The 25,628-nt window shown below is 38.8% G+C and overlaps 1 protein-coding gene across 9 annotated transcripts in view; it reads left to right on the forward strand.

Moving 5' to 3' along the window:
• Window positions 1-25,628, forward strand: part of TENM3 (teneurin transmembrane protein 3) — a 605,325-nt gene that overhangs the window by 402,251 nt on the left and 177,446 nt on the right. For all 9 annotated transcript variants that reach the window (XM_060001336.1, XM_060001335.1, XM_060001337.1 and 6 more), the window contains one exon: window positions 19,915-20,152. In XM_060001336.1, the coding sequence (XP_059857319.1) occupies window positions 19,915-20,152 (238 nt within the window). The remainder of the gene's footprint in view (window positions 1-19,914; window positions 20,153-25,628) is intronic.

The raw sequence follows: 25,628 nt of genomic DNA on the forward strand, positions 1-25,628 counted from the left end.
TTTTCCAAACCAGTGTCACTACTGATCTCTACAGGCTTCCTTGTGACCCACACCTTGACTTTCCTAAATCTTTGCTTCTCCCTTCAAGTTTAGCTGAAGGTTAGCCTACACTTTGGTTTGAAGCCTTCGAAACTAACCCCTGCACGAAGCAAATGCTTCCTCCTTCCGTTTCCTCAGACAGTTTGAATGTATTTGTTTGTTCGTTGCACTCGCCTGAGATTTGTGTTCTAGCTGCATCAGGTGTGTCAACTCGAAAAAATGCATCAACTCCTTTAGGCCAATAAACTTAGCTTCTCCTTCTGTATCTCCACAGTCCTTGAACATTACTGGGTAAATAAAATGTGGACTTGTGACTTGCCAGCAGCGAACCATTCTTGGGTCAAGAAAGAATAAATTTATGAAAATGAAGCTGTCAGTTGTATGCAGGAGAGACTGTAGTGGAGAGTCAGTAGGCAAAGATGTCAGCGCAGAGGTTTTCACAGGGCTTATACCTAGTCAACAGGCAAGGGTTTTTATCAAATGACTGAGAGGTAGAGAGGAAGGGTGATAAATCAGGGTCTAGGTAGGGTGACGCAATGGCGATCCAGGGGAAAATACAAAACCAAGGTACAGTTTGAACGAACTAACAACCAACTTGATGATGAACTAAGAGTCAAAACTATCACCAAATTTTCAAGGAGAAAATGGTGATTTCAGTGGAAGAATGGAAAGGTTGAGAAAGAGGATTTGGGCTGGGCAAGGTATATAGGAGGAGAAGGGTGAACCTAGTTTTGGGCAGATTAACAATGCATGTTGAGAAGGCAAGACACAGGTTTTCCAAATTCAAATTCTTTTCACATTTAGGTTGTTAATATATAATATTGAGCAGAGTTCCCTGTGCTATACAGTAGGTCCTTGTTTGTTATCCTCTTTAAATAGAGCAGTGTGTACATGTCAATCCCAAGAATTTGAAGAAGAATAGATACATGTATATGTATAACTGAATCACTTTTCTGTACACCTGAAACTAACAAAACATTGTTAATCAACTATACTCCAATATAAAATAAAAAGTTTAAAAAAAAGAAATAGGTTTCCTTTAAGGTGTTTTGGAATAAGAATAGTGACATTACATTGGCTACAATGGAGTTTTGTCAGTTGTGGCCACAGATTTGGAAACTCTTTTCCCCCAGTAGGAATGTACCATCAGGACTCATGTTCATGGATCACACTGTACCCTGATCTTTTAAAATCACATTCGTTTATTTTAAAGCAAGATTGTTAGGGGACTCCGGTACAAAGTAAGTTAATTGAAACATTCATACTAGTATAATTTTGTTGTAATTCTCATTTCAAATTTAATGAGTCGGTACCTGCTGCAAAGGAAGGGGCGCACTGGGCGCCGACTTACCTGTGAAAAGGCAGAGGATGAAATCCTGGTTCTTTTGAGAAAATTGCATGCTGTTGAGGTTTGTTTCTGCTGTGGCTGTTTCTGTTGCTTTAAACAGGATCTCACGATGCTTGAGGACCATTAGGGGACAGAAATCAAATCTTAATCCGCCTGGATGTATTTTTCTGTTTTCTTTAAAAAAGAAAACTTCACTTTAAAGCTTAGGGAGTTTAATTAAAGTAAGTAGAGACAAAAGTACTCTTTTGAGAGCTGTCATTTCTCTTTCGTGCGACACTATTAATAATGTCGTGTAATGCTATTTTGGAAGTTTGGTTCTTTTGCTGTCTTTTGTCTTGTTCTGACTCTTTTCTCCATTCTAAATGAAAGAGGAATAAAGCACTTAAAGGAAGGTGCTATCCTAAATTCCCTGTCTTCTGGTGCACCACATTATCTGTGACCTCAGCAGTAATTCTTTGAAGAAATAACGCCCCTCCCTCCCCGAGCTCTCTTTTTTCTTCCCCTTCTTCTTTTATTGTGAGTCTCTTCTCCCAACAACATTTGCAGGGTTCTTCCCAAAGAATTTTTTTTTCCCCAATTAGGATAAACACTAGATCATGATGTGAGCGTTTCATTGTGAGTGTAACTTCCCTTTGTGACAGCTGCGTTAGATCTGCTCAGTTATAAATCTTCGTATTTCTGACTGCCTTGAAATCAGGAAGTGTTTTCATTCTGCTGGTTGTGTGAGCAGCAAGCGTGAAGGGTGGCATGGCAGACGTCACAGCCTCTTCAGCCAACTTACCTGCCTTAACCCAGCGCCAGGGCAAATGTTTACGGCGGAACTTAATGATTCGCTTTGATTGCTAATTATGGGCGGTACATTTTTGAATTTAAAGAGTGGCTCTGCGGTCACTTCCATTTTTACGCGTGCAGTAATGTGCAGTGTATAACTTAGATTTCACAGTACTCATTGTTTGAAAGTTAATTAGTATTCTTTGTTAGAATATCTGCTTCTTTGCTTGAATAATCATTTAATTGCATCTGTCTTTCTCACTCGATTTTGGTGGGTGCTTTTTAAGTCAAATTACGTATTTAAAGTGTGTAATCGCATTGACGTGCAAAACGCCGATTACTAAACATGTTAATATAAACCATACTTGTATTCTGTTCTCATACTCGGTTTTTGGATCATGCATTCAGGGAAGAATCAAAATTATCCATTATTTTAAGATAACAGGAAAGAAGTAAGAAGTTATAATGAGAAGCAGATACTATTTTGTTTTGAATATAATATGTGAAATTGTTTGACCCTATTTTGATGCCCTCACAAAAATAGAAACATGGCAGTATATGATGAAAGTAAGAAATTAAAGAGATAACAGTTCTTTATAAACCAGAAGGCCAGTAACTTTTAATCATGCTGTCTCAAATATTTTTCAGTAAATTGTGGTGATAATCAAAGGTGAGCCTATGGGATTGTGCTTTGTAGTACTGTTTGATTTGATAACTCTAACAAGCCATTAAAAATGTTAGAAGAAATACCGTATGCTGACATTAGCAACTATTATGAGTTTGTAAAAATAACCTGCCAGCCCCAAGTTATAGTATAAGGACAGGAAGGAAGAACAGTAGGAGCTAGGATCTTGTATTTTTTTTAATCATTTCTTTTAGAGGTTTTTTTTTAAACCTAACATATTTTTGTTTCTTAGCGTGAAAGAGATAAACTGGCTTCAGAAAATTTAAAAAGGAGACAAAACACTGCCTACATACTAAAAAATGTTAAACTCTTTGTAAAACTGAAAATAACACTCAAATTATTTTGTCATCTATGTTCCCCATGTAAAATGCTGCGTAGTTTCCTTAGGAAAAAACAATGCTTCTGTTTCTGCTGCTGGGTTTTGGTCTCTACACCAGTCCATCCCCACACTCAGAATAAAACAAGCTGTTTTCCCATTTAATATCGAGTTTCTACAGACCTATGTTAAAGCTAACGTTTCCTCTTCGTTTTCTTCTTGACAACATGCCTGAAACAAAACTGACAAAAATAATTATTCCCGTGTAAATTAGTATGAAAAGCTTTGGAGTCATACTCTGTGACCATTGCTGGAGTTCTCAATTTCTCAGAACTTTTCTCCCCCCTGCTTGTGAAATAGGAATAAATACTGACAGTTTAAGGTGGCTGTGAGATTAAATAATGTATATTGAGCACATAGCGTAATAGCTTAATAAGCTTTAGTGAGTATAAATTTCCTTTGTGCATTTTTCTCTCCATTGTGCAACCCCTCTTTGGCATTTAGGATCTATAAGTTTACATTGAGGCTAGATTTTTAGTAACTTCTTTCTGGAATTACTGGGTAAAACTAATTTACTTATAGCTAGCAAAAAAAAAAACGTAAAATAGAGGGAACATATGTAGTTTCTTTCTTTTTTTTTTTTAACGTGAAGAGCATTCTCTTTTAAGCACACAATATTTTTTAGTATCAGCTGTAAAGGAATTGTTACAGAGTGGATATGGACGTGTTGGAATGCTTTAAAAATATCGATCCTAGCTAATGGAGAGAATGTTTTTAAAGTGAACTATTGCCATTCCTTCAGTCAACCACATACAGTAGAAAAAATTCAAGTAAACATAGTAGAAAAGGCAAGCTCTTCCTTATAGAATTAATGAGAAGTGCAGTGATCTGCCATATGGGGAAGTGGAGTTGCGGAAACCCTTTTCTACATGTGCGTTATTCCCAATGTCTAGAACCAGGTAAGGAGACTCTAATTTTAAGTGTGCGGTTATCCAGACAAGATGAATGTGCTGTGCGCTGCTGAATAGAACGTCGATCTTAATGTTAATATTTTTATTCTCCTTTATAATAGACATACAGTTGGCAAAAGCCATGTCTGGGAGGTCCCTAAAGCCCACAGATCACTCAGGAGAGATGCAGCCAGATTTCTCTTACATCAACTATGTAGATGCTGCCCAAGGGAGACACATCCCAGAATAAGCCCCTTGCTGTTGTCCTTTGTAATGTTTTTGATCACTTGTTTTATCTTGAGAATATGTGTATTTTGTAAAACTCAACGTGACAAGGCATAACAGCAGTTGAGACTTCAGCAACCGAAGCTTTAAACTGTGTGTGTATATGTGTACGTACACACACACACACACACACACACACACTTAAAACACTCTAGGATTTTAGAATTTTCTTTAAACTGGAAAAAAGACCTTAGAAATCATAATCTACCCCTTAATTTTATAGGTAAAGGGAACCAAGACTGAAGGAGTAGAATGTGTTAATGATAGAGCCAGGATCAAAATATGTTGGCTTGTGTTCAAAGCAAAAAACAAACAAAAAATATGTATATATAAAATATCAATGTAAGAATTTTTTTTTACCTGTATCTTTCTAATCTATATATAAGTAAGATTCTTTCATGAGTCTGGGTGTTTAATAAATGAAGTTGAGTTGTCTTTGATGTGCTTGAGGTTCAGAAATTTTGAAATTATTTTTCAGGACCCTAGGTTCCTCTTTAAAAATAAATTAGTGATTATATTTAAAAAATGAAACATACAGTTTTGCGGCACGATCCCAGCCAGCGTTCAGTAGTTAGTGTGCACTGCAGCCGAGTCCAGCTGTGTTCTCCTTACTAGGCACGTGATGTGCCTGCTGACTGAAGAAGGCTTCGTGAGCTATGTGTATCTGACACGTACTTTGCATATATTATAACAGTGATTTACTAAAAGATTTGGGTGAAAGCAGATATGTTCAAGGCTGCTTGCAAATGGCAATACGGCAGATCCGAGTAGTTTTTTTATCGATAAGTAAATTCTAATAATCCAAGTTTCACCTCACTTTTAAGAATCAGTATGGTTTCCAGCAGAAGGACATATTTATTGTAAACCCCAAGCAGCCTTTGTGAAACCTGATAAAGATTTGTGAAAACAGCCTGCAATAAAAATCACACACGCTTCATATAACACTGCTTGATAGCTATCACTTGCACCATTAAGAACTAAACGACAAAGGATGTAATTTCAGTTCTGGCATGCAATATTAATCGAAAGCCTTTAAAACATCTTGCTGATGGGAACTATGACTGTGACATTGAAGAATTATGAGCTGAAGACATCTATCTTAATCAGATTTTCAAAGTAAATGCCGTAAAACATAAAGTTGTTTCATTCATCTTTACATTTTCACGTGTTTCCGTGGGAACATCATTTCCTAGTGTGTTGCTTTAAATGCAAAGAATACAATTCAGTACTTAAAGTGTGAGTTCAGTCTACAGGATCGAAATACATTTCAGCCAGCCGCCCTGCAAATGCAGGGAATTATTTCTCTAATGATGTACGTTTCTTTCCATCTTTTATGCTAGTGATACGTTATCCTAAGAAAACACTCTACTTGAATGATATTAAGAGACACTATTGAAAAATAATTAGGTGTATATTTGCCTTTATACATTTAGAAATGAGAAGAGAATGTTTTTAAAGACATCTCTGTAGAAGGAAATTACCTTATGGGCATACTCACACGTAAACATCTTCTCTGGCCTAAAAAAAAAGGATTAAAATAATTTTATTGCTTTATTTGAATAAATGGGTAAAGTCTGGAAATTAAGAGACATTATCTCTTCTAATCCCCACATTTCACCCCCGTTTTAGAGATGAGGAATCAGAGAATTTGGAACATGAAATTGATTTGCTCAGAGCTGCACAGTTACTAAATATCAGACAGGGAGCTTGAACCCAGGTGTTAGGGACTGAATGTTCGTGTCCTCCCCTACCCCCAAATTCGTAAGCCCCTAAGCCCCCCCATAACTGTATTTGGAGATAGGCCCTCTAACGAAGTAACTGAGGTTAGATGAGATGGTCAGGGAGAGGCTTGATCTGATAGGATTAGTGTTCAGATAAGAAGAGCCGCCAGAGAGCTCTCTCTCCAGCCCTGTGAGGACACAGGAGGGTTCTCTTCCTGCTCGTCAGTAATAGAACCCTCCCGGGAAAATGACTCTGCTGGACCTCGATCTGGGGCTTCTAGCCTCTAGAGCCGTGAGAAAGTCAACTCCCGTTGCTAAGGTCACCCCATGTGCAGTATTTCGTTACGGCAGCACGAGCAGACTAATAGTCCAGGTCTTTCTTATTCTTCTCTGCTGTAAATCTATCGCTTACTTACCTCTTCTATGGAAAATTTTAATCAACTGGCATTAAAAAATCTGTAGACTCATGAAATAAAAGATCAGAAGATCTGTGAGAGGGTATCTCAGTCACCAGCTTCTTTTTAAACCTCTATTTTGAGAGGAAGGCTTCTAGAGGCAATTCGCATCCTATAGGAAGACACAGGCTTCCAGCCTGAACAAATCATGCTCACCATTTTTTTTTCTTTCATGCTCACCATTTTTAAAGGTGCAACAAAGCCTCAGAAAATACATATCGTTGATCTCCCAAACAATAACAGCGCCTCACTTTGCAGTTTATGGAACACTTTCCTATGCATGATCTCGTTTTGATACTGGTTTTCATTATATCTCCCAGATTTTGTATTCTTTTCACTCTACCATCCTGCTCTCCATTGGTGCTCAGTCATTAAAGCAGCAGAAAAATGTTTATTGGGAAGAGGCTTTTAGTGTTATGCATACACACACACACACACACACACACACACACACACACATACATTATCCCCAAATTAATAATGACAGAGAAGGGAATTCAGCAAGTATGCATATGTCAGCTTAAACTATGACTCTATTTCCTTTTTAATCAAAGAGCATCATAGCATGGTTTCCACTTAACAGATCACCCTCATTGCAAATGCCAAGAATGGGAAGGATTCAGTGGGTTCCATTCGGTCCATGTTGCCTCTAGGTAATGTTTAATGTTTGTGATAACATACATCTCTGCTTAGAGGCCATAATATGATTGGAAGGAAACTAAACATTCGATTCTATTTCTATGTAAGACATCGACAGACAATGTGGACTCAATAAACTGCCACATAACAAATATGATATCAAATAATATGCGAAGGAAGAAGATCAACGGCAAAATTAATATTTGGCGGCGGAGGGGGGGACCAGAGCAGCAGGGTTGCTGGGTACTTTCTCTGTATTCTCTAGTCACTTATTTTTCCTATAGTTCCGGAAATATTTTAAAAAATAAAAATTAGGGCTTCCTTGGTGGCGCAGTGGTTGAGAGTCCGCCTCCTGATGCAGGGGACACGGGTTCGTGCCCCGGTCTGGGAAGATCCCACATGCCGCGGAGCGGCTGGGCCCGTGAGCCATGGCCGCTGAGCCTGCGCGTCCAGAGCCTGTGCTCCGCAACGGGAGAGGCCACAGCAGTGAGAGGCCCGCGTACCGCAAAAAAAAATAAATAAAATAAAATTAGAAAAAGGTTCAGGTAAAGTAGGCTGAATCTTTTTCCCATAATTGATTAATTAGCTGTAATTTTTTAAATGTATTATAATTGTCATCATAACTTTTCAAAAACAGGTCAGTTTTATTTAAGTTTGAAAGTTCCATTCTGACTTTTTACATAGCTGTTTTCACAAGCAGTTTTAACAATTGAAATCTGAAGTAAATTGAAATTTGGTATAAAATGATTTTAATTATATGTACCTTAAGATGTTACTAGTTACAACATAAGGTAACAGTGTTTTATTTAGAAAAAAAATTATTTTCAGTATTTATAACATAAGATAATATGGTAGAGTATTTATGATAAGAATTAATATGGTAGAGTTTTCGTGTTTACATTTGAAGTGAAGTAATTTTTTTTACTATATGTCCCTTAAATGTTTTACGTGTATAACTTAAGATACTATGATGAGGTTTTTTAATTACCTTAAATTTTTAATATTTATAACATACACTAATATGTTTCAAGAAAATATTGTATAGTGCCTGAAATAAAGCTAAAAGCTTTAGAATTCACTGCATGACCCATCCGCCCCGCCACCAGCACTATTCTTTGAGGAGGAGAGAAACTGAGGCTCAGAAGTTAGTTGGTTTATATGTGGTTATGTTTAGTCGGATAAAGCAGGTACTCAACCCTACGTCTCCTGTTTCCTTTTCTAGTACTTTTCCTTCTATACCGGACATTTTCTTTGTGATAAAGAATACGTTATCTGAATAGCATAACAAATTCTGCATTACGTGGGACGTTCAGTTCGCTTTTCTTATTCTTTGTAAGCCATTATCACATAGTAATAGCTTTTAGTTGCCTTCCAGCCTATTCTTATCCATACTCCAAAATGTGCTCTATTCATATCATACCATATACTCCATTTCAAGTCAGTAAAGTTTAATTGCACTAAAATCAAATGTCCATTAGGAAATCAGAGAGGAGAGAAAAGCGTCTGTTGATTGTATGTCAGCAGTTCTTCCTTGTCAGGATTGGGACAGATTTTTCCTTTTTTGCTTACTCTCTCAGGTAAAATATTTTTTAAATGGGTAGAAGGATATCCTGAAACGTATACTGAGACATTCAAAAGGTATTTAGATCCATTTTTCTATGCATATGTAAGTTTTATGTATGATTCTGTAAAAAAAAACGGTTATGGAAAACTAAGAATTCTGTAGAGGATAATGTGTCTGTGACATTATTGGCGTTAAGTATATTGAAAGAGGAACTACTTTAACAAGCAGAAGGTAGCCATTTCCATTTGCTTCCACCCACTAAAGTAGGTTAGGGTGCTTGACAGTAACAAAAAAGAGAATAGCAGAGATAATTCATACGACATGAAAGAGAGATGAATACATTTACGTTCTCTAGAATTTGACAGCCATGTGTGTGATATTAGGGACTTTGTAGAAAGCTGTTTAAGTAGCTCCGAAGAAAACTCTATTCTCGCCTTCTGGAATTCCCACTGAATGTATATTGAGCCTTCTTTCATTCTTTTTTTGTCTTTGAATTACTCTTTCATATTTAAGCAGTCTTGGTCTTTCTGATGCCATCTGAGTGATTTTCCCAGATCTCTTTTCCAACTCACTGGTACTCTCTACAGTTGTATTTAATGTATTGTTTGAACCACCCAGTAAGTTTCTAACTTCAGTGTCTGCAAACACATTCTACCTTTTTTTGTAACTGCTCCTTCTTTTTTCATGGTCTCTTATTCTCATGTTCCTAATTTCTTTTAAATCTGTAATCATTCTAAACATACTTATTGTTTTATCTTATGGCCATATTATCGGAAGTTCAGGGAGATAAATTTTTGCTTTTTGTTTTGTCTGTAGATTTTGACTCAAGGTAGATGTTTCCTCTTAAGTTTTGTAATTTTAGACAGTAAATTCAGTGAAAGTAGGGTTTTTTCTGTGGAAATCCTTTGTGACTTGAGTTGAGAGCGTATTCTTCCAGACAAGTTTTGCATTTGCTTCTTCTGGGTCCTTGGGGGAGGGGGGTAGTGTTGCTGAGGAGCACCACTTTTAATATTAATTTCTTGGCTTGGGGGTCCCACAACTATGTTGATAGTAAAAGTTTCAACTTCATACTCCGACTCCAGAGAAGCCCAGGCTACCGGCTGAAATTTTTACAAGTTGTTTTCTTCCCCATCCGGGTTCAAGGCAGCACAGCAAGATTCCTTATTGTCTTTCTGCGATGAGAAGGTTTTTTAAGTCTACTCTTAGACTGAGGGTATAGCGCTTTACGTGTCCAGGCTGAATGTAGGGGTCTCAGTAGCAGCTGAGGCATGAATTCTTGACGCTTGCTTGTACGTTGAAATATTACAGAGACTGGCAGGTCTCCCCAGGGAAGCTACAGTGTTGGCTCATGTGCACTCAACAGTTTTCCTCTCCCCTCTGTTTCTGGCCCATCCTTTCTTTCTAATTCAGTTATATTAATCAAGTTCACGTTCCACTGGTGGGCTAAGATTGTTGGCTGTTTTGTTCACTGCTATATCCTCAATGCCTGCAACAGAGCCTGGCAAAGTTAGACAATAGATACACTGAATGAAATCGTCCAAAAGATATTTACTATATTTCACCCAGCAATTCTGGATATTTCATAGCAAGGGAGTTGACAGCTAATACAGGTTGCCACGTTGCTAGAAACAGAAAATACAGCGGACTCTCAAAGAAAAAGGAATACAAAGGTTGAAAAGACTCAGCCCTTGATGATTTCTTCTAATCCTCATTGCAAGGAATGACCGTAAAGAAACGGAACCAAATTCTCACTAACTCAGTAAGAACAGTAAACCAGTTCACGTGTGCTGATTAAATAATGCCTTCTGGCCAGTACAAATCTTCCTTTTACATCTTCTTGTGTATCTTCAAGGTTTTTCATACTCAAATATCTTTATATAAATAGCCTTACAATCCGTCGTCTGGTGGTGAAGGTGATGAGAACAATGCTGTTTATGTTTATAGTATTTCATGGTTTTTAAAGCACATGTTAAATTTTCATTTGATTTGTGTGCAACTGTCAGAAATGTTTCAGTGACAGATACTGTGGTGACAGTTTTTACACAGTGCCGTATTTTAACCAAAGGCTTGCAGAGCTATGTAAATGGACAATTCCCTTTCAAATACCTAGCTTGTGTGAGAATCGCTAGATAAAACAATGAACCAGAGGAGCAGGTTTATGTGAAAGTGATTTTCTGAGTGAGGTGAGGTCTCTCTTCTCTAATTTCCATTATACCATTTCTTATCTTTTTATTATAGTATGGAGGATGGGGGTGAGAAAGGAGAGGAGAAGAAAGCACCTTGAATATGTAAATGTTTTCGTTCAATTTGGGCTCCACTGAGTTCTGGTATGACTAAGTACACATATTTTCTTAACTCAAGTTTTTCCCATTTATGAGGAAAATTCTTCCTACTTAATTTTTTTCTCCATAGGGATGTAATGTCAACTAAATGTCTGCAATATATATGATATTTTCTGAGCAAAGGAGATATTTTTAATGTAATGTCCTCTTTTCAGTGTCATAAAATACTTTGTATTTATAATATGCCTTTCCTAATAGCTCCTGAAATGTAGCCAGATGAGGAAGGTGTTTACCATTTTTACCAGTAGAAAAATTTACCATTAGAAAATCAAGGAAAAGCAACTTCTGTAAGGCCACTGAGTTAGTTGATAATGGAACAAAAGAATAAACTAAATCTAAGAATTACATTGGGATTTTCAAACGCAAAAGCTATCTATGGTTTGGTCCTTGTATACTTGGAGCGTCCACTCCAAGCCCTGGTCACTAGCAGCACTGTTTACAACAGCCAAGACATGGAAACAACCTCAGTACCCATTGACAGACGGTTGGGTTAAGAAGATGGTGCATATATCTACAGTGGAATATTACTAAGCCTTCAAAAAGAATGAAATATTGCCATTTGCAGTAACGTGGATGGACCTAGAAAATATTATGCTTAGTGAAATAAGTCAGACAAAGAAGGACAAATACTCTATGGTATCACTTATATTGGAGTCTAAAACATAATACAAATAAATCTATATACAAAATAGAAACAGACTCACAGGCATAGGAAACAAACTTATGGCTACCAAAGGGGAGAGGGAGGGAGGGATAAATTGGGAGTATGGGATTCACAGATACAAACTACTACACATAAAATAGATAAGCAACAAGAATTTACTGTATAGCACAGGAAGTTATAGCAATATCTTGTAATAAACTATAATGGAATAGAATCTGCAAAAGAGAAAAAAAAACCTGAATCACTATGCTGTACACCTGAAAACTAATGAAATATTGTAAATCAACTGTACTTCAGTAAAAAAAATTAATATGGTAATAAAATATACAACAGCAAGGTGTTTTACAGGTTTTGTTTTGGTGGCCTGTTTTACGAAAGAGGTCAGTTTTGCAGGAAACTTCAGTTTTGCTTGAGACAGGTGGGAGAAGGTAAAGATACAGCCAGGAAGTAAAGTGAGAATGAATGAATTTGGTGGTAGAGAAACAAAGGCTTTAACCCCACCATTGCTGATCCCCAGTCAACGGGTGTGTCTCCTTCTAAGTGTTTGTCTAGTTCTACACAGTCTGTGTATCTTGTAAATTCCTGGGAGGGCCAGAACCAGAGTTTATTCATACATTCAACTCACTGTCTTTGGTATCCAAGAATTCTCAAGCCACAGGAAGAATGCTTCTCTGGTTCTCTAGTAGTTCAGTCAAGTTAAAAACGTCTCTGTTCTTCCTTGGTTCTCTTCCCTTCCCCCAGCCTCATCCCCTGTCCTTCATCTCCCTCCCCCTCCTTCCCCCTCCCTCCCTCTCCTTCCCCCTCCCTTCCCTCCCTCCCCCTCCCTCTCTCCAGCCCTCATCTTCCATCACCCATTTGTCTTTTGTTAGCACACTCCACTCAAACTGCAAACAATTATCTTAAAGCAGCACAGCTGTCAGCCCCTAGCCTTCCATCTCCCTTCCAAAATAGAGTGCTTCTTCCCTGGGGACATTTGTAGCCAGCCCGCCAAAGCCTTAAGGGGCACATGTGCACATGTGGACATGCACCGACACAAAGGTATTTGTATCTCCCAGCAGCTATTATTTTCTCTCCCCACTTTCCTGTTTGAAAGTCCATTTCCACTCTGGCCCCCGAAGACCTCAGCCCAAGGCTGTGAACCAGAGAGAGCTGGACTGAATTGCACCTAGCTGTCCGGAAGCTGCCTTTAGTGGCTTTTAATTAAAAAAAAAAAATTCAAACCAGCAAATATGCCCAGTTAGGTTAAAAAAAAAAAAAAAAGATGTTCCTTTTTTTTTCAAATTCTTGTCATGATTCTGTGGTTATAGTAGATGGAAAAAAGAGACCCGCTGAACTTCATGACTAAGAGATCAGATTCCCTCTTCTCTGGGAACTGCCAAGACAGTAGTTTATTTTTGATGCCTGTGATATTTCCGATTCTTGCTTTGTTGCCTGTTAAAGGAAAGACGTTTCCTCTTCAGAGATATTGGATAGTGTGTTCTTGCTTCTCGCGGACAAGGCTCTTGAGTTACTTTGTTTTCCCTCATGATGCTCTGCCCTGAAGATGGCTGTTTCTTCCAGCTTAATAAGTTGCCTTCAGCACTTACTGTATGTCAGGCCCTGTATTTTTTAGATTCCTTTAAATAAGCACTATAAAATAAATGAAGCTCAGAGAGCTATGTAACTTATTCAAGAAAACACCCCATGAAAAATAAGTCTCCCATGTTTATTGTCATTTGTCTCTACGGCCCCTCCACCTCACTGGCTCATACAGCAGAGTTGCTATCCAGGAAAGTGGTCAAAAGTTTCTTTTCTTCCCCCTGTGGAGCTCAGTGAATATGCCTTCATTTGCTTGGAATTGGGTTTTATAATTTGATTAAACTGGAATCTACTGCATTGTCAGATAGCTTTGTGTGGTCTAGTAGGCGGCACACCTTACTGTGTATGTTATGATCCAGGCTTACCCCCAGCTGATAGGTTTAATGGGATGGCCTTCAATGTTCTGTCAAAGAGCTAACTTCTTTGGTGGCAAAGAGCTGAGCACAATGAGTGAAGTCTAGTCTGTCTAATGTTTATTACTATAATGTGAATTTCAACAGAGATCTGCTATCATTTGTGTCCAGTTTATCAAATAAAAACAAGCAGCTGTCAGGCTTTCATGAACGTTCTATGAGCGGTAGGCACTTGAACAAAGAAAGATAGGCTGAAAGAAACAGCACTAGTTAGGTACAGTGTATAATGTCCGGTAAGCATAGTGCCAAGAATTTAATTTTTTTAAAAAAAAGTGGGGAAGACCACTTGGAAAAAATAACCTACATCTTTTCTAAAATACCTAATTTGGAGGATTTTTAATCATAAGCTTTAAAATATAAGGAAAACGTACTATACTTGGCAAATTATAATGCATATTTTATGTACTGTTTCATATCTTATATATTTATATCTTACATATTCTTGTATATTTTAGGTAATTGCTCTATTATTCACACATCTTAAAAGGTCGATTTTAAATATTGGAACATCTGCCATGATTCAAAAGAAATATTCTGAAAAACCAGTTTCTGTAGTGAGTTACATGGTACCTGCCTGGACGAGATGACACCCCCCTCCCAAGGTCCTGTTATTTCATAAGTATCACCAATCATTCAGCATATTTTTAGGAGTCTTTGAAGCACAAGCCTTAGTGAAGGTACTGAAAAATCCAAAGAGCTTTAAATTAGAGTCCCTGCCTTTCAGGATCTAAGAATTTAGTTGGGGAAATAAGACATGTTTGCAAATTACCTTAGAATTAAAGGCAGTACAGATGTGTAACTGAACCACTTTGCCGTACACCTGAAACTAACACAGCATTGTAAATCAACTGTATTTCAGTAAAAGAAAAGAAAAGGCAATATGAGCAGGCCCCACTTTCTACTTCAACTCCCCCTTCATTGACTTCTTCACCAATAGTCATTCATTCAACAGATATTTACTGAGTATCTATCATCGTGTGGTCCTTAGGGGTTCCAAGGTGACTCTCCATAGAGAGTCTAACAGGGGACATGAAACCTATAAAAGTAGTATAATACAGAGGGAAAAGTGAAAAGAGCCGTGGAAAAGAAAGATAAAAGGGACTTCCCTGGTGGAGCAGTGGTTAAGAATCTGCCTGCCAATGCAGGGACACGGGTTCGAGCCCTGGTCCAGGAAGATCCCACACGCCGCAGAGCAACTAAGCCCGTGCGCCACAACTACTGAGCCCGCGAACCACAACTACTGAAGCCCGCGCACCTAGAGCCCGTGCTCCGCAACAAGAGAAGCCACCGCAATGAGAAGCCCGCGCACCGCAACGAAGAGTAGCCCCTGCTCGCCGCAACTAGAGAAAGCCTGCACACAGCAACAAAGACCCAGCACAGCCAAAAATAAATAAAATAAGATAAATACATTTATTTTAAAAAAGAAAAAGAGAAGAAAGATAAAAGACTCTAAGAAGACTCAGGAGAAATAACTGATTTCTACTTGAAGAAAACAGAAGGGCTGTCATCATTCTGAGAGCTTGAAATACACAGGGTTTGGATATAGAAAGTTGGAGGAACATGTGTTTCAAATAGAAGCCACTGCACAGAAGTGGAAAGCTGTGGTGGAGATATAGTGCGTACGGCAAGCTTGACTGGAACAGGGATACATGAAGAGATTCATGGGGGTAGCGTTTGCAAAGATACCTTGAACAAGGATCACATCCACCTTTAGAGTTCACTTTATGTTTTATAGGCAAAACGCCTTTGTAGTTTTCCAGGAATAAAATGACATGTTCAGAGCTGTGTTTCAGGAACACTGAACTTGGTGACTCTGTGAGGTCTCATCTGAAACTTCTTCTCAAGCCTATGCAAAGCCTGTATCAGCGGCTTAGCTTAAAGCAAAGGCTACGGTTGATGTTTCGGCTGTCCTTGGGTGGATCTGCCCACCTCTATTAGGTTCTAAGTGCTGGTCTCCAAGTCCAAGCCCTGTTCTCTGTTTCCTTGTGCCCACCTTGGACCTTGGTCATCGAACTTCCCTGGGTGTTCATCTGTCTTCCTATGAGGTGAAAAGAGAATGTTCTCTCTATTCTCAGTACTTTTCTTAAGCAAACTTTTTGATCTTAAAAACACTTCAAATCATGTAACTGATCATGTTTCCTCTTTTCCGTCTTTGCAACAAGGTAATTTAGAGCCAGGTTTGTACCTTTCTCTAAAGATGTGTAGAGCTATATACGGCAGGCATTTCGTCCACTCGCCTCATATCTGGCTTTATCTTTCCCACTTGCAGTTTTCTTTCATTCTATCTTCCTCTCTGACTATGTTCAATTTTATTTTATCTTGTTATACTTTATAAAAGTAATCTACCTTGAATAAGTCGGTAAAAATAAGTGCCACGCCAGCTACTTCTCACGTCCTGTAAGCCGGAATCTCTAGAACTAGCGTTGACCTCCCACCGGATCCTTGGATTTGCTTCTGTTTGTGATTCGTCAGAATTTAAATTCCTGGCCATCCACCCCATCTCGCTCAGACTCTGCACTTATTCCGTTCCATCAAATTTTATTTATTTGTTTATTTCGGTACGCGGGCCTCTCACTGCTGTGGCCTCTCCCGTTGCGGAGCACAGGCTCCGGACGCACAGGCTCAGCGGCCATGGCTCACGGGCCCAGCCGCTCCGCGGCATGTGGGATCCTCCCGGACCGGGGCACGAACCCGTGTCCCCCGCATCGGCAGGCGGACTCCCAACCACTGCGCCACCAGGGAAGCCCTCCATCAAATTTAAGATTGAACCTAGCTTTCATGATCTGATTTGTGTTATTGGTAGTCCTCCTAATTAGGTAGTCAAATCAAAAGAGGTCCCAGCAGACAGAACACGTGTGCTGAAATAACCTCAGACAACTGGAAAAAGGAAGGATGTTTACATGATGTCTTGCACATTGCAAGTTCCTAACGAATACTTGCAAAAGGAATGAGTAATCCAGAGAAAGCAGCAGCAGAAACTAATTAGTTTCAAAACCTCAAATGGAAGGTTTTAACCCACGATTTATATTTTGATTTAAGAATAAGAATCTTCCAGAAACTAACACAACATTGTAACGCAACAATACTTCAATAAAAAATAAAATTTTTTTTAAAAACTAAAAAAGAATAAGAATCTTAAGTTCAACATAATAAAATATATAACAGACCTTAAATCTTTTAATGTTTCAGTAACAATCTTAATATTTATAATGCTTTATCATTTACACAGTGCTTTCATCCGTTACTGACTTAGCAGATCCTTAGAACATAGAAGGTTGATAAATGCCTGTGGGATGAATGAGGACGTGTGTGAATAAATGAATGAATGAGTGCATTTCATTGAATCTTTAGATTGCACTAATACCTGGATGGGACAGTGGTATTGGACTGTGCAAAAAGTTCGTTCGGGTTTTCGTAAGATGCTATGAAAAACCCTAACAAACTTTTTGGCAAGCAATATTTCCCACATTACAGTTGAAGAAACAGAGGCTCACTATGATGATGACTGACAGAGTTAGGAAGTAAATTTGGTACCCTGACTTCTACGACACTGCTCTTCCCTGGACATAGTATAATATCTGATATATCGTTTATTCTATGTAACCTATCTATAATATAAAACCATTCTTTCATGGAGCTGTACTTAAAAACATGGAGTCATCTGCTTCTTTCTAGGCACAGTCTTAATACTTTGTTATGTATTGTTTCTCTTGTTATGTATTGTTATGTATGAAATGTTTCTCTTCTTTCTCTCTTTGTTATGAGGCCGACCTTGTCTAGGCCCTCGTAACTGTAGCTTTTTTTTTTAAAGTAATTTTATTATTTATTTATTCATTCATTTTTTGGCTGTGTTTGGGTCTTCGTTGCTGTGCGTGGGCTTTCTCTCTAGTTGCAGCGAGCGGGGGCTACTCTTCGTTGTGGTGTGCAGGCTTCTCATTGCGGTGGCTTCTCGTTGCAGCACACGAATTCAGTAGTTGTGGTTCGCGGACTCTAGAGTGCAGGCTCAGTAGTTGTGGCACACGGGCTTAGTTGCTCTGTGGCATGTGGGATCTTCCCCGACCAGGGATCGAACCCGTGTCCCCTGCATTGGCAGGCGGATTCTTAACCACTGCGCCACCAGGGAAGTCCGTAACTGTAGCTTATTATATGTCATCTTATAAACAGCTTCTTGAAATGTTCCTTAAAGACACCTATAGAGATTCTAATCATATGCACTGATGCTAAGAACAGCAAAGCTAAGTAGTTAACTGATACGTGAATAATAAATCTTACATGAATTTTAAACTGTTTCTTTTATTCTCACACGATTAAAACTGTATGCGCTATTTTAACCCTGCCATGTCTTCAAAGGCTAATTTCACTTTAACTGAGAATTAGACTTCCGTAACTTTTCATGAGCACCAAAACAGTGGACCAAGTAAGATTTCTATAGTTTCCAGAATGGGAATCTTCAAGAATAGTGACTGTACAAGGAAGCAACTCTGTTTCATAGATTTGGGTGTGATATCTGTCCCTCATTTCAGGAGTAAGAAATTACTAGTTGTTAAATGATATGATACAGATTATTAGAGACGCCTGGAAACATGGTGTTACTAATATTATACACTGTGGGAGGAGTAATTTTAATTGTTGTACCCTGTAAAGAGGTTTGATACTATGTATTCAGACTCTTACATATCATGTATCCATTTCATGCAACCAGAATTACAACGTTAGACTGTGTTAACAATCACTGCTGGAGTTCACACGGTAGATGAAAGATAGTCCCTGTGTTTCCTGTTCTCTTTTAATATGTGCATTTATATTAATAGCATGATTTAATACAACACTTTAAAATTATATTGCACTCTGAACTGAAGTTAGTCAAAAATTGACATCTTATGTGTGCGGAACCATAATAAGTTTAGCATTAAATTAAGGAGTCATCTGTCTGTTGGCTAAAATGTAGTATTTGTGCATTCTAGCATGTCCAAAGCTAGGTAATGAGAATGAGAAGTGGGTCTCAAATGTTCCATTCATTTGCGTATTTTAACTTATGACTTATTAGCTTTAGAGAATTTTTTCCTGGTTACAACCCACTGTTGTGTTTATATTTTGAAGTTGCTGGATCCTTTATGATTCCGGTTTAGAACAAAATATTTGTACCACTGACATAGTGGCATGAGTCGCTCTGATGACTTACACCAAAATGTAGTTCTACTGCATACTGTGAAATTGGAACGTCTGTTCTGCATGTGTGCTAATGGATGTAACAGTCATTAAGCATATGAGTCTTCTGACGTTGTAATCAGCTGTGATTCAGTCTGTTAAATATCCATGAAACAACATCTGCTTCACACAGTGACCTTCTGCTGAAGAATACTTAGCGTCTATCAGTAGATCACAGTGCAGATCTGCCTTATTTGAAATGCGCTAGAGTAGTCTACTGCTGTTTAGCAGCTAGCTTGTAATAATTTATTGCAGTTAAATAAAGCTGAAAAAACTCCATTAAATAATTATAGGGATTATATGCATTTCCAAAACCTTTGTGTTCTACAGAAATTACCCATTTAATTTCAGGGTTGGTTTGTTTAAAAAAGCTGAAATCTAAGGGCACATTATGGGAGCTGTCAGATGCTGTTTTCTGTAGGTGTTAATAAAACCAGATGAAAAAAAAATCTGCAACAAACTAAAACCAAAAGCAATTTTACCATCTGTGGTATATTAATTAGAACTTTGTGTATCAAGGGTAAACTTACTCTTAGAGAATGTCACTGAACACCCGCTTAATAGAACAACAGGCAAGTGTATCAGGTTATGGATTTACATGCATTTTTTTTTTTTTTTTTTTTTTTTTTGCTGTACGCTGGCCTCTCACTGTTGTGGCCTCTCCCGTTGCGGAGCACAGGCTCCAGACGCGCAGGCTCAGCAGCCATGGCTCACGGGCCCAGCCGCTCCGCGGCACGTGGGATCTTCCCGGACCGGGGCACGAACCCGCGTCCCCTGCATCGGCAGGCGGACTCCCAACCACTGCGCCACCAGGGAAGCCCTGCATGCAGTTTTTAACGCTAATTCATCTACAGTGGATCCCCAAGAAACTGGTAGTGTGTATAGATGTGTGTGTGCATATACACATAAATATAATGTCTCCATTTCTTTTTTCAGAGCAACCTGCAAACAACCAAGGCCAGTCCACCCTGCAGCCTCTGCCGCCTTCCCATAAGCAACACTCCGCACAGCATCACCCATCCATCACTTCTCTCAATAGAAACTCCCTGACCAATAGGAGGAACCAGAGTCCGGCCCCGCCGGCTGCTTTGCCCGCCGAGCTGCAAACCACACCCGAGTCCGTCCAGCTGCAGGACAGCTGGGTCCTTGGCAGTAATGTACCACTGGAAAGCAGGTAAGCCTTGGAGTTGAGACTTTCAGAGTATTTGATTGTTAGGACCACACAATGTACCTGCATGGAGAATGCGTGTTTGACAACAGTCAACAAACCATATTTTTTAAATATCCGAAATAGAAAGATAAACTAGTCCAACCCTTTCCTCACCAAGAGAGATTTACCATTCTTATATACTCTCTGTTTTGTCTTCTCTAGAAACAGTTCCAGATGACTGGTGCTCTTTTAGTTGCTGGACCAATGAAGTTTCCTATCCTTTTCACACATGTTTTAGCCTACAAGAGATGAGAATAAACGGCTTCAGTGAAACTTCTCTTTGCTACCGTTTTTTCTTATCTACAGATGGTCAGGCGCGTAGAGAAAAGGATGGAAATGCAAATGTGTTTCTCAGCTCATGACACAGTGACCATATCGAGCATCTACTTGGTTCCCGACATCCCTGCTTTTCACAGACTCCGTTTTGTCCATCACATCCTAAAATCGTAGTGGACCCCCACTGATGATGCTTCAGCACAAGTCAGAGGACCATTTGTTAAGGATATTTTCGTTTCTTGCAATATGAGGGAGATGGGACCTTTAAGGTTCCTTCCATCATTATTTCCATTCATTTTTAGACAATTCTGTTCGAAAATTCTTCCTTATGATTCCTGAAATTTCCATCCTCTGGTCTTCATCATGCAGTTGAGAATCTGTAACTGTACAAAATCATTTTGCCCCGTTTCTGCAGCATGGCCCGCTCTCGGCATGGCCTGTGGACCCCTTCGCTTCCAGAACCTTCGCCAGCTCAGTGCTCTTTCTCTGACACGTGCTGGTGCTTCAGTGAGGTTCTTAATGACGTCTAGCACGTCTCGGGCCACAGCTAGCGACCTGCTCACACAGAGTGTAGGTCAGTAGGAGCTATTTTGAGCTAATTCGTTTCATGTTTAAATATCTCCGGGTACAGAAAATCTTACCTTCTTCCTTTGGCCAGGACCTCAACAGTCAGCATCTCCTTTGTGTCACGCATCACACAAGCAAAGAGTGTGGTGCCCTAACTCATGGGTCTTCTATTGGCAGCTTTGCGGCCATGTTCCTCTAACACTCCTATTGGTATTTATTTCTTTCCTGCCCTAAGGTTCCAGTAGGTTCAGAGAAAAAGACTCATCACCACATAAAGCCAGAAACCAGAGGGCTCTGGACCCCCTGGGAGGGTGCCCTGCCCCGTAGAGCCCCTGGCTAAAGTCAGCATTTAAATTAGCTTCTGGGTGAAGAAACGGGTCTCATGATGAATAAATTCCTTTTACTTTTTTTTTTTGCCATTAATTGCATGATCTAAACCAATTCTGCCCTGAGGACGAGCAAGCAGGATGTCCTCACAGTTAGTTGTCAGCAATAACGTATTTCTGTCTTTTCTTTTACTCTTGACCTAAAAAGAAGTTTCCAAAGAGCCCTTGTCTTTTCATCTACAGTGTCAGCCAAGAGTAGTTGGGTTTGATTATGTATTTTGTAATATTGAACACTCTTCTGGGAAAAATTCGAAAGTGCAGGAGAAGTAGGCCAACAGCAGGATTTTCACTTAAAGACGAAGCATCACGTACACAGATTCTCTTCTTAGCGCAGAGCTAAACTTACATTAATTAGCACACACTGAACAATCAACGCTGATGCACTACTGTCATTTGGAAAAAAATTTATTAGGAAAAAAGTAATTTTCCAGTTGAGTCATCAAATTGAATATGGATAATTGCATTGTAGTTGACAATAATTGTTTTGACAGATATTTATGAAATATGCCAAGTTAGGTCATCGGAAATGTGTTTAATTTAGGGGACGTGGTAGTTAGCACAAAAGCCTCAAAAACCAGTGATAGGAAAGTTGGTATTCCTTGAAGCCACGTCTTATAGAGCAGGTATTTGGAATAACCTGGGGGAAAGATAAGTGTGTTCTTGTTATTCCTCACGTTGTGCTAATGAATATTTGTTGCTGGGAAGTTAGGGAAGAAAGTAGCTCCTTAGAGGACAACCCACAGTAGCTACATGTGAAACTGTAGTTGATTTCTCTAAGTTCAGACCGTATGAGAAATCACTCTCAGGGCGATTTCAAAGCCGTACCATTTGAAATTCCATTTCAAAGCAATACCGTTCGTGAACCATCAATGGAGTTACATTTTATAGTTTTATGAATTGACGTAGTAAGAAAATCTATCAGTTGATATTCTCACACACATATATAGAAAGTGTAATGAATTTGAAAATTGTACATCATGCTAAAATTTTTCAATCTGTAGTATAATTTTGTTATTTTCGCCTTTTCCAATGTTCACATCTTATAATATTACTAATCAAAAAAAATGGCATTTCAACTTGCAGGTACTCAGTGAATCAACCTAGGCAGAGGTGTGACAGTTTCCCACTGTCCTGACATAGTGCCACTGTGGTTTCTTTAATAGTCTCGCTTGGCTGGAACTTGAGGTGAACAACCAGTCTTATTTATCATTGATTTTTCCTTTTTTAGTTAAGGTTCCCTATTGAGCATGATTCTCAGTTTCAAGTATGTTAACGACTTTATCCAGACTTGTGTCTGCCTTTGACTATTTTTTAATCTAGTGGAGTTTCGTCTTTGGTAATTATTGCTATTTATACATAGACTCATCCTACTGATTGTCACTTTTCTGAAACTGTCATTTAAGGGATGTGAGCTATAAAGATGGAAACTCAGTTCTGTGTAGATTAGGATCTCTGGTGTTTTTCCCCTTTGTCTCTTCCCCTTTTCTCCTTTCAGCATATCCTGATAATGGTTACAAGTGGCGTGTAATAACCATGAAAATCTCAAGTCATTTGCACCTAAACTTGGTACAAAAGACGTAAAAGATGTGTCCTATCTGTTTCAACAGTAGCTTTCCTTTTGATTTAGTAAAAAGCATGTTTTCTCACCAGCAGTTTCTTGCTTCCGTAAAAGTGTGTATGTCCTTTCTCTAATGAATTTAGCCGTTGCTGCCGCTGGAGACTGTCGATGTTATTGTGTACCGTGCATTTCCACCCACTAAACAGAGTAGCTCTGGTCGCCCATCTCCAGCGAGTTTCAGATCTAGAGTTACATCAAGATGCGAACAAGCATTTGCCATTTATAAGCATATTCTTATTATCTCATCATCTCCTAAAAGTAACAATCAGGACCTAGACGGAACACCAGTACTTGCTTAGAACTTTTCTGAAGACTCCTTTTCTTTGAGCTCAGTATTTCTTGTACTTTGTATAATTCATTTGTAGGGCATCTGATAGCCTATAGCTCATCCTTTGTTTATTTTATACTTCAGCTGCTTCCGTACATAATAATAGCTGCTACCAGAATATAGAGCGGCTGAAGAAAAGTGTACACTTGACTCAGGATAGCACCACTTAAAGGTGCAGTACGAAGACTCGCATTGAGAATCCTGACCTTCAGCAATTGGAAAGTTAATTGCCTGCAAGTTGCTCACTTACATATGTGAATTACGTAGCTTAGTAGTTACCTATTAGATGTTAACCAAGTGGTTCATGTGTAGCTATTTAATAAAAGATTTATTAAAGTTTTATTTATTGAAGTCTACTTTGGCCTTGATAGTTCATTAGTGATGTTCCCATAGCTTTTTACCTTGTAGCTCAGCAATGCTTTGCTAATTATTAATGTATGAAATTGCATATTAAATTAGCTTTTTATTATTGCATTTTTAATTCAAATATCAAGATGTCTTGGGCTGCTTTAATGTGAGATCAATTGCTACATCTTTTAAAACAAACCTAAACAGAAGTATCATTTACTAACGTAAGATATTCTCCTTTTTTTCCCCCCTCTTTTATCTTCACTCTAAATGGTTCTGAGGAAAAGGAAAGACAATCAGGTCTGAGTCAGCCTTGCCTATTAGAAGTCTAGGCAGCAACACACACATCCTGGCCGTATAGTACCAGGGTAGAGCTTTCCCAGCTGAAAAATTGTACCTTTACCTACAAGCTGGTAACCAGCTACCTTTAACAAGGCAGTAAGTAGTAAGATCCTCCGTAATTAAAGATACAGCTGTAAGTAACATATACCTGGGAAGGTAATCTACTGACTTAAGTTTACTGAGTAACGCCGTATCCTTTTGCTAAAGATAGTTTGAGGAAACCCAAGGATACCTGTGGGAAAAGAGAAAATCACAAAATACAGTAAAGAGGTAAAACTGAAGCAGCTAAAGTTACTGAACGTAAACTTCAAAATCAGATGTGGATCTAGGATAAGAAATTCTTTTTTTTTTAATAGTAATCTTTTATTTATTCATTTATTTTTATATTTATTTTTGGCTGTGTTGGGTCTCCGTTTCTGTGCGAGGGCTTTCTCTAGTTGCGGCGAGCGGGGGTAACTCTTCATCGCGGTGCACGGGCCTCTCGTTGCGGAGCACAGGCTCCAGACGCGCAGCCTCAGTAGTTGTGGCTCACAGGCCCAGCCGCTCCGCGGCATGTGGGATCTTCCCAGACCAGGGCTCGAACCCGTGTCCCCTGCATTAGCAGGCAGATTCTCAACCACTGTGCCACCAGGGAAGTCCTAAGATATTCTTAATTAATCTTTGAGAGTCTCACCATCTTCATTTGTTTTTAAAAATAAAAAAACCAGTAAACTCATCTAAAATTACATACTAATGAATCGTAAAAATCAAGGAATTCCAGATCTCTTGAAATATTTCACCTTTAATAACTTACGGTATTTGTTAAAAGGCCCATAGAGGGATATGTGTCCAGTTGTAAGAGTAATAGGAAGACAGAGGAAGACGGATGCGTGATTCAGGAGCATTTGCTAGGGGGTGTTTATATTTAAGACTTGTTTCAATTTGTGGCTTAAAAATTTTTGTCTCAATGAGAGGAGGGTAATTCCAGCAGCTGTTGCAGCCCTAGTTCAGCGCCTGTGCTCTATCGTGACCATATAATCGATCATCAAACTAGGGTAATATGAGAGTGAAAGGGGACTGTGAACAGTTACACCGGAGCTACAGGCATGAACCAAGGCTGTGGTGGGCAAAGAGGCACATGGCTACCCTGCGAAGTTTTATTCCCAAGAGTAAAGTTACTTTGTAAGTTCAAATTATTTTATACATAAGGTAAATAATAACAGAGATCAAGTTAGAGGCAGTGGAAAGGCAGCCCTTGGTTGAATACAGGTGTGACTCCTACTTTGAAACTTTCTAGTTTCTGTTGCCGACATGTAGCAAATATTTAACCCTTTGTCAACCCCTTCACAGAGAAAGCTTCTGTTGGCCCCCAAAATGTGTCACTCCTAGAAATGATACATAAAATGGTCGTCTTTATTTTCTTCTCACAGTATCAAGAGAACAGGAGGGGGCATATACTGAAGTCAGCATGTTGAATGACTTTTTTTTCCCAAAAAGTTCAAATTTAATTTCTTAAATGTAAAATGTTAAAGGTAAATCATATATTAACTAAAAATGTTAAGCAAAGATAAATTTGATCCTGGTTTTACTCGAAGA

The sequence above is a fragment of the Delphinus delphis genome, chromosome 21 (genome assembly GCF_949987515.2).
Source record: "Delphinus delphis chromosome 21, mDelDel1.2, whole genome shotgun sequence".
NCBI classification, from domain to species: Eukaryota; Metazoa; Chordata; class Mammalia; order Artiodactyla; family Delphinidae; genus Delphinus; species Delphinus delphis.